The 16,774-nt window shown below is 42.6% G+C and overlaps 1 protein-coding gene across 3 annotated transcripts in view; it reads left to right on the plus strand.

The window, feature by feature from the left end:
• The first annotated feature begins 2,246 nt into the window (after positions 1-2,246).
• Positions 2,247-16,774, plus strand: part of PDLIM3 (PDZ and LIM domain 3) — a 31,839-nt gene continuing 17,311 nt past the window's right edge. For all 3 annotated transcript variants that reach the window (XM_012724980.1, XM_004682363.2, XM_004682362.2), the window contains exons 1-3: positions 2,247-2,464; positions 12,374-12,525; positions 15,244-15,328. In XM_012724980.1, the coding sequence (XP_012580434.1) occupies positions 2,372-2,464; positions 12,374-12,525; positions 15,244-15,328 (330 nt within the window). In that variant the 5' untranslated portion in view covers positions 2,247-2,371. The remainder of the gene's footprint in view (positions 2,465-12,373; positions 12,526-15,243; positions 15,329-16,774) is intronic.

A 16,774-nucleotide genomic window follows, 5' to 3' on the forward strand; every position in this document is an offset into this window, starting at 1 on the left:
ATAATACCAGAAATCCTTGATTCCACACTAAGATTACAAGACTTTACCAGACTTCCTACCTTTCTGCCTTTTTTAGGCAGACACTGCCATTAGGCTGATCCAGGTTTGCACTCTCAATGCTACCACTTACTCACTGTGCGACCCTATACAAACAAATTTACTATTCTGCAAGCTATTCCTCACCTAAAAAAAAAAAAAAAAGGAAATAATAATAGCAAGCTGATCCCTGGTGATGCAGATGAAATAAGATTGCACAAGCAGGGCAGTCACATAGCACCTGGGACCCAGAGGTATTCAGTGAGCACCCATCCAGCCATCCCCTTTCCTCAGTGCAGTTTCATGCAGGCAGGCTCCACTTGGAGCACCTTAGCTGCACCCCATGGGCACCCTGGTTCTGCTGCAGTATCCACATCGACAGCCCAGGATCCTAGGTCTCTGTCATACTCGCCTCAAAACATACGTCAAAAACATAAGGCTAGTGGCCCTCCCTGGTGGCGCAGCGGGTTAAAGCACAGCACTGAGAATCTAAAGCCGCTTCCGCATGAGTTCAATTCCCGCCTGCCCCGGAGGACACCACATGGCATGGCAGACCTCTCCTGACCTGCCCGCTGCTCCCCTCAGCAGTGTACTTCGTCGATCTGCCTGTTCTGCTCCCCACTCTGTCTCTGGTGAAGACTCTCACCGCCCCTGAGCCTCTGGCCTGTACCCCAGTTCTGTATGCATAAATAATAAATAAATTTTAAAAAAAAAAAAAAAAACATAAGGCTAGAGGGCCCTCCCTGGTGGCACAACTTGCTAAAGCACAGCACTATGAAGTGAGCCACAGCCTCTTCAGTAGAAGTTCAATCCCCGGCCCTGGAGGTGACCCATATGGAGCAGCAGACCTCTCCTGTGTCACCCACTGTTCTCCTCATCAGTGTATTTCAGTCCACCTGCCTGTTCTGCTCCTCTCTCTGTCTCTGGTGAATCCCCTCACTGCCCCTGCCCTTCTGGACTGTACTCTAGTTCTGTACGCATAAATAAATAAATCTTTTTTAAAAACCACACACACACAAACACATAAGGTTAGAGATTGAATTTGAGGTCTGTGGCAGTTACCCCAGTCAAAATTAGAGTATAGTTTGAGTACAGTGATGTGTTATCTACTCATATAAGCATTCATTGGCTTGGAAATTTCTTTGCCTAAACATTTTCACTTTAGATTCCTTCCATTTAAAAACAACGTTTGACTATGTTTGTGTTTGTTGTTGTTGTGTGTGTGTGTGTGTGTGTGTGTACAGTATGCATACCCAAAAATTTATAGGTAACCCTACATGAGAGAAACAGACCAGGAGAAATTGGGGCATGGGTAAGGCTAAGACACAGGACAGTGATTTAAACAATATTGGAATAGAAGTTAAAAAAACAGCTCCCTGGAAAATGGAAGAATTTTACTGCATCTGGTACCTAATCAATAGTCTGGCACACTGGACAGCAGGCAGTCTGCCAGCCGGTAGTCAGACAGGGCTGGAGTAAATCCGCATCTCTCTTGACCCCTCGGCTGCCAGGAGTTCTATCCTCTTGCTTCAATAATTCCACACTTGCTTGCTCTCACTTTTGGGGTGGCGGCTGTTACTCTTCAACTCGGTACACAGCCAGACCCACCAACATCATTCCCCTAACATTGGTACTTAATTACAGAAACGCTTAATATCTATTGTTACTTAGGCCGTGCCAGGCTCTGTGCAAAAGCAGTGCGTTTAACTTTCAGGGTAATCCTACCAGATAAGTCACAAGAATTATCTCTGTGTCACCGCAGAGAAAAGTCAGGCTTAGGGAGGCTGAGAAACCCAGCCAGCGACACACAGCCAAACGCAAAAAGAGCGCGATCAGAACGGCTCAGGAGCTAATCGTATGGGTGATGCTTGTGATGCATTTTAAGGGAAAGCACTGAGGCTATGGTTTAACTCTGTTAACTTGACGCCGCTGTGCACTGCTGAGCCCCAAGTGGAGGATAAACGGACAGACAGGTGTTGCTTTAAGAGAGTGAAGGAAGCTGTAACCCGAAGCCCCTGCGGTGCGCCGCCTGCAGCGAGGTCTAGAGGCTGCACCCAGCGGGGAGCCTGGGATGTCCCGCGGGCCTGGCACGGCGCTTTCTTCCAAAGTTGGAGCTCTCCTGGGTGGGAGGGGGCGGGGGGAGGGCAGGCGGTGACGTCACCGGGGAGCGGGATAAAGCTCCCGCGCGGGCGAGGTCCGGGCGAGGACACTGCCCCGGGAGCACAGTGGGCTGTCCCCTCCGGGACCCTCACCGCGCACCCCGCCGTCCCTCGTTGCGCCCAGTCCCTGAGCGCCAAAGCGCCCCCACGCGAGGGAGGCTGCACCTGGAGCCACCATGCCCCAGAACGTGGTCCTCCCGGGCCCTGCGCCCTGGGGCTTCAGACTCTCGGGGGGCATAGACTTCAACCAGCCTTTGATCATCACCAGGGTAGGTGTTGCGAGTTGTTTTGCTCCAAGTCCCGGGCTGCGGCGTCCAGCGGGTGCCCCTGGGCAGAGAGCGGGCGGCTGCCGGGGTGCGCAGGGTGGGTGCGTAACACTGGTCCAGCGGCCGGAGCAGCTTGGCAAACTGAGGTTTGGGGGGTGCAGAGCAGCTTGGAGGTTACCCACGCCAACCCCCGTGGTCTCTGTCTGCATCCTCTTGGCCCCCAAAACTTGCCGAGGAAGTGACAGCGCGATTTCCCGTGCTTAGCGAGGGCTAGACTGTGAGGGGCACCTCCCCGCCCTCCACTCTCCGCCTCCCCTCAGCTCTAAGGGGTGGGGTCCCGGTCGGTAGAGGTGAAGGACACTGGCTGTTGTTCTTGGAACTCGACAGGCATCTAAGAGCCTTTCTTGTCTGAGGGGGAACTTCTGAGGGAAGGTGATGGCAGGGCAGCCTGGGACCCCAAGTTGGAATTGCTCCTATCAGCCCAGACAGGAAAATATTACTAATGTGTATTTTAAATAAATATTTTTCAAAGCAGGGAACTTGGCTTAGGAATCAACACCTATTACTGAAACTGCAAAGATAAGTTTACCTGTTGGAAAGTCCTCCTGCAGTGTGGTAACTCTGACAAAATGCTTTCATAGGAGAGTCAAGCATTCCTTACTTAGTGTTCTTTAAAGTACTGTCCAATTAGGAAAAAGAAACACTTCAGGTTTTGTTTTCTATTCATAAATTTCTAATTGGTCTGCTAATTTTATCTTCTAACTTATTGGCCTTGATAGAAAAGCATATGAAACCCAATTTAAATGCACAAACTTCCAGATTATCATACTTTTATTATGCTTTATTGCTTTTTTTTTTCTTGATCACTGCTTCTGCTGTATTTATATATATAAGTTTATCAACATAGATTTACTCACAAAGACTTTTGAATAGGGTAATGTCTTTTAAATTCTATTTTATATGACTAAGAGATTTAGAAACTGATGCCTTTTTGAAAGATCTCAAGACATGTATTAGACAATTACATGCCACGGAGCATTTCAAGCTTTGTTTTACATTTTTCAAAATATAAACATATCTGACACGTGTTTTTCTATGAGACATGAAAACTTAACATACCCTCAAAAATGTTCCAAAGTAAATTAAGCAGAAAATGCTTCAGTGATCTGGACCAAGCAATGCCTTTTATGGATTTACCAAAGAAAACAGTTTCCATTATGTCTACTAAGAAATATTTTTAAAGTTTCTGAAGTATTGTTTTCACTTGTTTATGTGAAATGATACAAGCTTTTCAAACCTAACAAAGGATAATTTACTTATAGTCAATCCTACAGGAATAACTTTGTCACCAAAATCCTTCAAGTGGGTTACAAAATATGTTACTATTACTCAGTAACATCTCAATATGATTAATCTTATGTTTGAAAGTTTGAGTTGTTGAGTTTATAAGCAATGTTTATTTTAAAGGAATACTTACGTTTTGGGGCAATTGGTAAATGCATTTGATGTAATGACAGTTACTCTCTGAAAACAAGTCTTATTTGACTTTTGAACTCATAATTAAGTGGCATCACTCATGTTGATGCTTGATCAGTAACAGTGCATGATCACATGTAATTATTTCTTGGACTATTCATTTCAATTCATTCAACAAGGAAAGCAGATAAGGTAAAATAGTTTTGTATTCCACATGTCCCAATAACCACCAATAGTAGAAGCGGTGCATTTTTTGAATAACTGAAAACCTACTAAACTTCAACTTCTTTTAAAAAAAAAATATTTATTTGTGCATACAGATCTGGGCTACAGGCCAGAAGTGCAGGGGCAATGAGAGCCTTCACCAGAGACAAAGGGGAAAGAAGAACAGGCAGGTCATTGAAGTACACTGCTGAGGGGAGCAGCGGGCGGGTCAGGAGAGGTCTGCTGCACCATGTGGTCACCTCCGGGGCGGGCGGGGATCGAACTCATGCTGAAGTGGCTTTAGCCTCGTAGTGCGCCACCAGGGAGGACCCGACTTCAACTTATTAAAATCCTAGAGAATACCCAAGTGAGACCATTTCTACTGAAATGATAAGAATAAAAATTTGCTTAGAAAATCATTAAAGATAGTACATCAGAAAATAATCAGTGTCATATTTAAGAGTTATTCTATTACTTTTATAGCTTTTATATTATGTAAAAGGTAGTGAATACGTTTGGTTGTTCACCATCTTTGTCTGTATGCTCTGCCATTTTCCATCTCTCTCCTACTGTCTGGATTCAAGTTATGACATCACACCTGGCTGTTGGTTCACCCCACATATTCTTACCAGTGATCTCTGGGAAATGCAAGATTTCCTCAGCCTCCCCATCCTTAAGAATCCTTCAGTGGTGCCACCAGTTTATGAGTAAAATGTGTGTTCTTTAGCATGGCAAGTTGCCAACTTCATTCCCTCCCTCTCTGTCCCTTCTCTCTGCCCTCTCTCTTCCACTCCACAGCCAGTGGTGCCCTGCCCTGGATAGTTTATGATTTCTCTAACATTCCTTTGCTCCTGCTATTATTTCTTTCCAGAATTCACTTCCCCTTCCTACCCACCCACCATCCTTTATGCTGTGGAAAACATTCAACTACCACTCCCCTGGCTTTCTTCCAGAAACAATCATTTCATCCACTTGGTTACTGCAGCTTGCTTTTGACCTATAGTCTTCTACCACGCAGATGTTTGAGTCCATCTGTATCCCACACATTTCATGCTCTGCGAGGGTAGGGGCTTCTCAGTGGCATATACTGTGTCTTTACATCATTCGTGTTATAGAGTAAATACAGGCTGAATGTGAATCACTATGTTGTGTACTTTTCACATATTATTATTTAGAGTTACAGATTCTGTCTTCAAAAATAGTCCATGATTAAGATATGTGAGAATTTTGCATTATTAACTGAGTTGTCAGTTATGAAGAATACAAAAAATAAAAAATACCAATGCCTGTACTCAATGCCACCAAATGTCCCATAAATGACATCGATTCCTCAAGTTCGTGAAATCTACTTCTTGTTCTCCTCCAAGCTCTACCCTCCTCTCCCTGCCTCAATGCTACAAGTGCAGACTACAGCAATCTCCTAGATTGTTCCCTGGAAGAGTTACAAATGTAACTCTCCACCAACTGAAATTATAATCCACAAAATTTAGGACAAAGGGGTCCCCTCCCATAACTGTTTACAATCCAGTTCCTCATCCTGGCTTCATTTTTGTATCATAAGAAATAAATAAATAAAAAAACAAGAAGTGAGGTAAAACAAACCCCAGAGACCCTCCAGATAAATTAGCAATTGATTGCAAAACCCACAATTTGCAGGACAGCAGTTTCTATACTTCACACAATACACAGTTAAACTGTAGATTTTTCAGTTTCAAGGAGAGTTTGCTATTTCAAACACTATGTAAAACTAGCCTAGGAATTTCACCAAATGAAACTTAAAGTTTACATCTTCAAGTCAGCACCTTTTCTTTTTATTAACAAGAAGATTCTAAAGAGTCTCTTTCTTTCTTTTTCACGTTTCTGGACCACCCAGAAAGTGATTTACTATCACTGCCAAGTTGCCGATACATTGTTTTCACAAACGGTTCAATTTGGAATAAAATGCAAGCTTCTTTTGTGGACATGATGTAATATCATTGTATACATTTGATGCCAATATGTCCAGTCTCGCTCAGTTCCTCTCCCCACTCCCTCCTCCCTCCTTCCCATTCATAGCACACCTAGAATCAAGATCATTGTAACTAGAAATGCTAAGTGGACCTATGTGGGAAAATGCTAGTCAGTAGTCTTCAGATTTGCAGGCTTTACCTTACAAAAATACATCACTTTAACATAAACTCTGTTTGAAATTTCAACTTTTAGAAAGGTGGTTAGTTTTCCTTTTCCAGGCTAAACCAAGTGCGATAGGAAAGTTGATATAAATAAAAACCTGTTTAATTTTGTTCTAACAAACGTGTTTCTGCCCATTAAGTGTTGGTTGGCATGTTCAGAATATTCCTGCATCTCATAAATATCTACAAATGCAGAATGTGCTGTATGTGGTTTTAATGCAGAAGAGTCAAGTAATTGAATCTAATGGGTTTCTACCACCTGAAAAACTCATATGTCAGTAGAAGAAAAGGTGCATATAGATAAACTACCTAGACACAACTGTCCAAAATTCCATGGAGAAAGTATGGCCAAGAACTAGTAGGCAGAGGAGCAATTACCTGCAGGAGTGGCATGTGGGGTACAGGTCGGATTTACCTAAAAAGCTAGAGACCGCGAGGGAACTTCAGATTTTCACTGACTGTGAGACCATAAGCAAGATTTTTATACTTTCTGAGCATCCGTTTTCTCATCTTAAAAGAAGCAAATAAATGAGATAATACTTCTCAGTAATAACAATAATAAAGTAGCGATATCCTAATAGTTCTCAGTGCTGGTTGCCCATTCAACTCACCCAGATGACTTTTGAAGATACCCATGCCCAGACACAACTTGTAGAGATTCTGATTTAACTAGTACAGAGTATGGGTCTAGAAATGTGGGCTAGTGGGCTTTAGTTACTTGACAAGGTGCTGGAGTAGACAATGTATTTGTGGATAATGGAGAATAACTGAACGATGAGATTACTCACTATTTCAACCCATGCCCCAACATAGAGTCCTTCAGTATACACTTGTCTTGCTCCATAACCATTTCAGTCATTTTTATTCTTAATAGAAAGATCACATTGGGTCATGTCTTCAACTTCCCTTATGCTTCCCACAGATGCATTATATGTGTTTTTAATTAGTGGGTTTTTTTTCAAATGGATCTAAATAATAGGCTGATGTAAATAATGGAAATTATCTCAGGTAATTGTTAAGCACAGTTTCTCCCAGCTCTCCTCGGGTTTCCATTTAGGATTCCAGGGACCTGGAGTGGGATCAGTGTCTATGTTTCAATGAAGCAAGTTTTAAAATACAGTGCTAAGTGATTTGGGCCAGTAGGATGTCACAAGCTTTTGATCTTTGAGACTCTAATGAGCCTGAATTATAAGTAATCCATTGGAAAATTCTTCTGATTTGGAAAGTAGATAGTAATAACTTGGGAGCAATCACAGGAAGTAAAACAACGAGGTGACAATATAATATAATACAATGGCAACACAAAGTAATACTGAGAAATAACATACACTTGAGATTAAATGAGTAACTTAACTTACTGACACCAGACAAGTGTTGTGATCATTTTCTGATCACTACACTAGCTGAACTTGAGATTTAGGGAAAAGTAAAGAGATCTTATTCTTTCCTTCTTTCTCATCTCTCTTTCTACATCTTTTTTTCTTTCTTGTAAATACTTTGTAGGAGGCCCCAGGAACAAGGGTCAGGTTGGATGCGAAATGGCCATCACCATCAACCACCTTCCCTATTTGACTTCTGAAACAGCTGGCAATATAGCTGGCTATATACCTGCACCCGACTTAGTAAGAAGTTACAGATTTCTTAGACACCCCACCTCTGAAACATAAATGCAGCCTGCTTGTCCAACCTGTCTTACAGTTGTGGCAATGGTCAAAGCTACGAAAAAGCTTTGCAAATATAATATTCTGCATAAATATAAGATAGCATTGTTAACTTCTGGTAGCTGAAGTTAGGTACTAAATTGTATTAATTGTACCATTAATACAATTTAGTACCTAACTTCAGCTACCAGAAGTCTCTGTTTAAAATTTATGACATATACATACACAGCCTTACTTCCACTCTTCCTAACAGGAGCTAAAACATATTAGGCTTTTCTAAATCAACATTGTTACATGACTTACCTATTTAACTACAGTAGAGTCATAAGTAGATTAATTGAGGCTTTAAAAGCAACGTGCCTTCCCATGTTTTAAGTCAAACAAAAGCATTCTGGTCTTAGAAGTTTAAAAATAGATAGTACTGATTTTGACAAACTATAACTAGAGATAATTAAAAGCTGAAGATTATTTTTATCCTTACAAGTCACATTAGGGATGGAAACTTTTCTTCTAACAGTTCTGGGTCTGGGAGAATTTCTAAATGGAAAACAGTTATGAAATGTTGGGAGCAAAGGCTGAAATGCCATAACCCCAGTTATCTTCACTCATCTCCTTTTTATTGTTCTTACTGGAAGTAAGAACCTAGAGTGAGATGGTCACAGAAATAAAATAAGCACAGCAAACACTTTAGAGATGAGACTGAAGAGTTGGGACACATGCAAATTTATTATTTTAGCAATTATACTCATTTGGGCGAATCTTAGATTTCCCTTAGAAATACAAAGTGAAATACAATAGATAACTAGAATAAGGTAGAGGAAAAAAATTAATGGCTGAGCCTCAAGTAAAACATGAGAAACAGGGCCCCTCCCTGGTGGTGCAGCAGGTTAAAGCACAGCACTAAGAAACTAAAGCCACTTCAGCATGTGTCCCATTCCTGCCTGCCCCGTAGGTGACCCACATGGCGCAGCAGACCTCTCCTGACACGCCCGCTGCTCCACTCAGCAATGTACTTCGTCATTTGGCCTGTTCTGCTCCCCACTCTGTCTCTGGTGAATCCTCTCACCGCCCCTGCACCTCTCTGTATGCATTAAAAAAAAAATCTTTGAAAAAAAACATGAGAAGCAATCTATTTTATTCCTAGTACAATCTGAATTTTAAGTCAAGTCCATGTATTATTCTGCTGTAAATAGTGGAAAATTGCAAACGAACAATGATAGGTCAACATTAACAATCATATTTTTTTAAGATTTATTTATTATTTATGCTTACAAGACTGGGGTACAGGCCAGAGGTACAGGCCAGAGGTGCAGGGCGTGAGAGGATTCACCAAAGACAGAGTGGGGAGCAGAACAGGCAGAGGTACTGAAATACACTGCTGAGGGGAGCAGTGGGCAGATCAGGAGAGGCCTGCCGCGCCATGTGGGTCAGCTCCCTGGCTGGGAATGGAACTCATGCCACAGCGGCTTCAGATAGCTTCATAGCTCTGTGCTTTAACCTGTTGTACCACCAGGGAGACCGCAACAGCCGTGATACTTAAATAGAGACAAGTTCTTTATGTTTTATAAACTCTGACCTAAGTGTCATTTTCATTTATTTTTCAAATAAATTATTCATGAATTCCAAACACTGGAATATATACCGTAAAGCATTAGAAATATACATAATGCTGTACATGTCCTCAAGAGCTCCTAGCACAGTTGGGAAGACAGGCCAGGCACAAGGAAATAAACATAAAATTTCAAATTGTTTTCATGAAGGAAATGAACAGGACATACTGGTGGGGAATCTGTGGGGAGAGACTGGAGATGCTACTTCTGATGTTTAGGGAAGTCTTTGAGAAGGTGGCATAGAAGATTAGCTTTAAAAGATAAGAAAGAGCAATTGGGTGAATAGTCAGGAAACCATCTCAGGCCAAAATAACAGCTTGTATGCAGCCCAAGTTTGAATTCTTGAAGAACTGAAAGGAATCTCAATACAGTGATGTAGGAGGCAGAGAGTGGAACAAGACCATTTAGAGAAGCAGGCATGGTGTGGCCCTGAATAAGTAGTTGGGGTTTGCTGAGAAAAATCTAGTATAGCAATCAAAAGAATCATTGTCATTATTCCAAAAGACAAGAAACAATAAGTTTTGGAGAGGATGTGAAGAGAATGTAAATTGGTGTGGCCCTTATGGGAAGCAGTATGGAAAGCCCTCTAAAAATTAAAAGGAGACATTCTATAAGATCCAGTTCCCCCACTTCTGGTATTTACTTCAGGTATCTACTCAAGAATATTAAAACACTAATTCAAAGAAACAAATGTACCCATATTTCATTGCAGCATTATTTATAATAGCTAGGAACTAAAAACCACTTAAGGGCCCATCAACTGATGAAGGGGTAAAGGAGATGGAATACTATGCAGTTGTTAAAAAGATGATGAAGTGAAGTCCTACAAGTTATAACAACAGGAATGGACCTATTTATGCTAAGTAAAATAAGCCAGACAAAGAAAGACACACAGGATAATTTCAATAGTGAGAAAACAAAAAAATAGATAAACTAAATAAAACAAAATAAAATGTGGACTACAACACCTAATAGTGGTTACCAGAGGCAAAGGAGGCATGGAGGTAGGCAAATCAGGACAAGTGTATGAGGAAGGATACAATCAGATTTGTGGTGGTAAATTTATAATACACACACGTTGATTTTTATGGTGCACACCTGAACCTTATATAATGCTATAATGCAGTGTTGCTTCAATAAAGAAAAACTTTATAAGAATCACTGCCTATAACTAAATACTCAAAATAGTAATATTCAAGTTACTTATTGGTTAAGCATATATTTTATCCCCATTGCACTCCCCCTGGCCACACAAAGAAATCCATGTTGATTACCCATACATTAAATAAAACTGGATCTTGCTTTTTTACCTACCTTCACAATCTGTTTAAAAAATAAAAAAAAAAAACTGTGATGTGTTTAGCCATTTGTACTTAGTTTTTACTGATAGAATTAAAGTCTTGCATCATATTATTGTTTTCTATTGTTTCATCTGTTCTTCATTAAGGAGAAAAGACTGTGTGAATGCAAGCTTCCGTGTGTCTGTAGTTCCCAGGGGTTCCAGACTCTCAATGCTAATTTATGATCAGCTGTTAGCAATTTGTTCATAATTTTAGCTGAATTCTTAATAGCTAATATGGTGACCCAACTCTTCATCTCAGCTGATACATGCTGAATATTGTCTTAGACTCCAGATCAGTTGGTTACTCTGAAACTTCATGACTTCTAAAAAGTGCATGAAAAGTTATAATCTTGTATATTATAAGGCATCTTCATATTAAGCCAAGAAGGACTTTTTTCCAGCTCTATCTCCTAGGTGCCCCCTTATATGTGAACAATGAATATCACAACTTACAGAAATGCCAAAACACTTTTAATTCAAATAGAAAATTTCCTTAAGTTTAATAAAGTTCTGCCTTCAAATAGAGTTCTGGATCAGTGACAGAAAGCAAAAACTAAAACCAAATTCTTTTTTTGTAATTCAAAAAGTCTGTTATGAAAGATGTTTTAAAAGAGATTAAGAATGTATATTGATCCAATCTCAATAAAACTGGGGGAAAGAATAAGAGATGTCATACTAGATGAAATGTGATTACAGGTGGCCCGGGGCTAATTCTCAGCATTATCACTCACTATCACCACTATGGCCTGAGTTCAATCCCCTGGCCCAGAGCTGACCCACATGGCACAGCAGACCTCTCCCGCCTAGCCTGTTGCTCCCCTCAACAGGTATTTCAGTAGGTCCACCTGTTCTGTCCCCAGTGAATCTCCTCACCCCTCAACACTTCTCATCTACATCCCAGTTCTTCAACACACAAATAAAGGAAGAAATGTAATTAGTAAACTTATTCAGTATGATGAGAAAACAGAGTTAACTGTTTAATTGCTCAATTAAGAATTACTTTAAGTTAGAATTAAGATTGCCCACCCAGTGAAACATGTAAAATGTTACCTGGTGCATGCCCTCCCTGGTGGCACAACGGGTTAAAGCACAGCACTATGAAGCTGTCCTCAGCCACTGCAGCAAGAGTTTAATCCCTGGCCCAGAAGGTGACCCACATGGCGTGGCAGACCTCTCCTGACCCACCCACTACTCCCCTCAGCAGTGTACTTCATCATTCTGCCTGTTCTGCTCCCTCCTCTGTCTCTGGTGACTCCTCTCACCACCATCCCCCACAACACACACACACATACACCACTAGCCTGTGCCCCAGTTCTTATATGCATAAATAGATAAATCTTTTTTAAAATAAATAAATAAAATGCTACCAAGCTGCAATACAAATGTCAGTCACAAAACGCAAGACATTGCAGAAGGTAACTTTTAACATATGCCCGGATTTCTTCCAGATCACGCCAGGAAGCAAGGCAGCAGCTGCCAACCTGTGTCCCGGGGATGTCATCCTGGCAATTGATGGCTTCGGGACAGAGTCCATGACTCACGCCGATGCTCAGGACAGGATTAAAGCAGCAGCACACCAGCTGTGCCTCAAAATTGACAGGTGCTTTGACCGATGGTATTAAAATTTGATGTGTTTTGCAGAAGAACCTGGACCAGTAATATACATGATGTTCTCTTCCCAGTGACAGGAAGGGTCAAAAGACCTAGAATATTGACTACTTTAAATTATTTCAACCGCTTTTGCTGTTCTTCAGTAAAGTCAGTCTATCAGTATTTGGTAGACTATTTGTAAAAGGAATTCCCTGGAATGTCAAGATAGTGAAGAGGTTGCAGGAATGATTCCCTTGTACTGATACAGTTAATTGACTATAAACATAGACACATTTAAGGTATTGGCCACTAAACTCTGACAGCTCCCTAATTTAGTGCTGTTAATACGTGTGGTACAGAATGAAATGGAAGTTTGAGCCTCTCCTAACACAGCCTCTTGCCATACCAAAAATGTGATCACGTTAAAAACTGGTTGCTCATGGAAGGAATCGTGCTTAGTGAAATAAGCCAGAAAGAAAAAGAAAAATATTGGATGGTTTCATTCATAGCAGGACCGGGGTGGAGTGGAGGGATAATAATAATGAACAACTATATACTGGAGACATTTTACAGGGGTGGAGTGGGGATGGGATCAAAAATGGGGGTTTGGGGGGAAAGAGCACTGGACTATGGTGATGGCTCACGGGTGATTGGTGATGGGAAGCCCACGGGGATTACAAGTGAGATGGAAAAAAAGGCATAAAATGATATAAGAATAAACTATTATATTATTTAAAAAAAAAAAACTGGTTGCTAATCTCCTGTGCCAGTGGCTGTTTGATGCAGAATTAAGCTTCCAAGAATCCCCCAAGGTACGGGAGTGTCAGTACATAGGAGCATGGTAGATAATGAAATGTTTCTGCTCAAAAAGAAAGGAAATCGAGGCAGCTCTTTTGAGCCCTGGCCTGAAACTGGGCTGTGAAATAATGGTTTGCTCTGGTGGCTGTTGGTGTGCAAGTCCCATGGCTATTGTCACACTCTCCCTTGTGTGCAGAATGTCCTCAAACAGAAGACACAGCAATAAGCAACCTGCCATTCCAGGAGTGAAATGGACTTTTTCCTTATCTGTGCTCAACCTTTGTTCCCGCCAAGCCCAGTCCCCAGGGAGACCCACACAGCTACAGACAGGGTAGATCTTGGTGCCAACGCAAGTCCCCCCACCAGGCAGTCAGTGTCTCCAGTGGTGGCCTGAGGAGGAAAAGTGGAGAAATAAAGAAGCCCTGGAGTTTGCTTTATCATTTGCAGGGTGCAGCTCCCAAATCTTCATCCCGTACTGTTACTGTGTCCTGTATGCCCCCGAGACTGTTTTCTCCAGAGACTCTGTGAAGCCCTTGCCTCTTCCTGACTGCGAAAGCTACGATATCGCAGAATGGGTGGCTTAATAGCAAGCATGCTCTTCTCACAGTTGAGAGTGGAAGTCTGAGGTCAGGGTGGCAGGGAGGTCAGGTCCACGAGGAGAGGCCACTTCTTGATTGCGTCCTCACAGAGCCTTCCCTGGTGCAGCGAGAGACCTGTGACCAGTGTCCCTTCCTCCTTTTTTTTTTTTTTTAAAGGTTTATTTATTTGTGCATACAGAACTGGGGTACAGGCCAGAGGCTCAGGGATGGTGAGAGGCTTCATCAGAGACAGAGTGGGGAGCAGAACAGGCAGATCGACGAAGTACACTGCTGAGGGGAGCAGTGGGCGGGTCAGGAGAGGTCTGCCACGCCATGTGGTCACCTCCAGGGCAGGCGGGGATCGAACTCATGTGGAAGCGGCTTTAGATTCTCAGTGCTGTGTTTTAACCAGCTGCGCCACCAGGGAGGGCCCTTATTTTTTTTTTTTAAAGATTTATTTATTTATGTTTACAGAACTGAGGTACAGGCCAGATGTGTGGTGGGTGAGAGGATTCACCAGAGACAGAGAGAGAAGCAGAACACCCAAATGTACTGAAATACACTGCTGAGGGGAGCAGGGGGAGATGAGAGAGGTCTGCTGCGCCATGTGGGTCAGCCCCCTGGATGGGGATGGAACTCGTGCTGCATGACTTGGGAGAGCTTCATAAGGAGGTGCTTTAAGCCGTTGCACCACCAGGGGGAGCCCCCTTCCTCTTTTCATGTGGGTGTTAATTGCATCGCAAGGCCCCACCTTCAGGATCACATCTAGCTGGAATTATCTCCCAAAGGCTCCACCTGCAAGTGCCATCCCTTTAGGCAATGGGGTTTCAGCATGGGAATTTGAATCAGGGAAGAGACATAGTCAGCCCACAGTAGCACTCCAGGCAAATTTGGTCCATTCACATTTCCCCAAAAGTACATATTTTTAAAGTCTAACTAGATGGGAAAATACAGAATAATGAGCAAGGAACACTGCTTCTGTTTGAATGCTGAGGGTTCCCGGTACCTTTACAAACACTACAGAAAGCGCAAGCCCCCAAAAGCTGGAAGCAGGTCCTCCCTGGTGGCGCAGCCGGCTAAAGCACAGCATTGCAAGCCAGTCGCAGCTGCCTCAGTGCCAGTCCAATCCCCCACCCTGGAGGTGACCCACATGGCCCAGCAGACCTCTCCTGGGCCACCCGCTGCTCCCCTCAGCAATGTCCCGTGGATCTACCTGGTCTGCTCCTGGCTGTGTCTCTGGTGAATCCTCTCACCACCTTTACACCTCTGGCCTGTACCCAGTAAAAATAAATAAATAAATAAGCTGGCAGCACCATTAATGTTGGCATTTACCATCTTTATTTTACTTGCAGGGCAGAAACTCGCTTATGGTCTCCCCAAGTAGCTGAAGATGGGAAAGCTCATCCTTTCAGAATCAACTTAGAATCAGAACCACAGGTATGAATTTTAGAGTGAGTGGTGTTCACATTATATTTTTTTCTAAATGATATGGCTGCCTTCCATAGGGAAGAAGTAGCAGATACAGCAACTGGATAAGCACCTGATGAAGTACTGTTCTGTCTTTACTCTCAGGAATACATTTCTATTGTCCATATTGTCTCACCTAAAATAAAGACAAATGTGCTTAGACTAACACCTTGTTAACAGACAAATATGCTCTCATCAGGAGCATATCCATTTTTTTCCCACTTCTAATGATGGACTTCTGCCAAATGACCATGAGGCAATGCAAGAAGTTTAAGATGTTACAGTAAAAACAGAAATGAAGGTGGGAGGGAGTGGCTTTCATTTGAAACAGGTGTGTCTAATATAATTATTGTGAGCTCTACCACTTTGAGCTCTTTACCCAGCTCTTATTTTACATCCTTTTCTAATTCTCAGTTCTGGCATTCTAGAATTAAGTTTACTCTACAAAAGGAGTTTTGCATTATGCAATCATTGTGATATTTTTTTTCCTGTGCAGTGGAGTTACAAAATAGAAAGGATTTCCCCATGAGGCAACTCTTATCTAAATAAATCTATTAATCTGAAGCTAAATAAATCAATTAATCTGATGCTTAGCTATGTCTAAGCATATAAAAAGTGAAGCTATAAAATGTGAAGTTAAACCAACCCTCAATTGTGAAATTCAGAAAAATGTAATTAACAAAAGGATCTTAAACCCTCTACCTGGGAGCACCCAACTTTAGAGATACAGAGCTATAAAAGTGAATCCCTTTTAAAGCAGTGTTCCTGCTAAACTGATGATCTATTCCTGGCACTGAACAAGGAAGCGCCCATGAGCCTCAGTCCCAACCACCTTCTGGCAACACACACGGGTGGATAAGCCGAGCACCAACCAGCAGCTGTCACTGCCCTACCTGCTGATAATGGAGGTCTAGACCACAGGGCCCCCAGCCACCCAAAGCAATAGCCAGGAAAAGGCCCATTGAGAGAGCAGTGAGAGCAGGCAAGGAGTCGGGGGTTTCCTGCTGAAAGAGCAAAACCCAGACCTCCAGCAGGACCTCCTGGGCACGAGAATCTGAGGTGCTAGGGGTCTGCATCGGTTTTAGGGCTGGGGTTTGAGAATGAAGGAATTGAACCATATTGGCTTCGAGCCAGGAGAGTGGGCTTGGCTGAAGCCCGTGTGTCTGTCCGAGTGTGGTCCTGTTGTTAATCCTGGGCTGCCATCAGCTGCAGCTCGTGGTCGTGAGGGCGCGTCCCCATCTCAGGTGGGTGAAAAGCCCAGAGATTGTGTGTCCACAGCTCCTGTCTGATCTGGACTGGGCTCTGGTATGTAGCGAGCTCAGGAATGCCCCTGCTGGAGGAAATCGGTAAAGAAACCACTGTAGGCCAGGGGAGTTTATGGCAGCGGGATCTGGGCCAAGATCCGATTCTGTAACC

Source organism: Condylura cristata, unplaced genomic scaffold (genome assembly GCF_000260355.1).
Source record: "Condylura cristata isolate star-nosed mole 26May11 unplaced genomic scaffold, ConCri1.0 scaffold00014, whole genome shotgun sequence".
NCBI classification, from domain to species: Eukaryota; Metazoa; Chordata; class Mammalia; order Eulipotyphla; family Talpidae; genus Condylura; species Condylura cristata.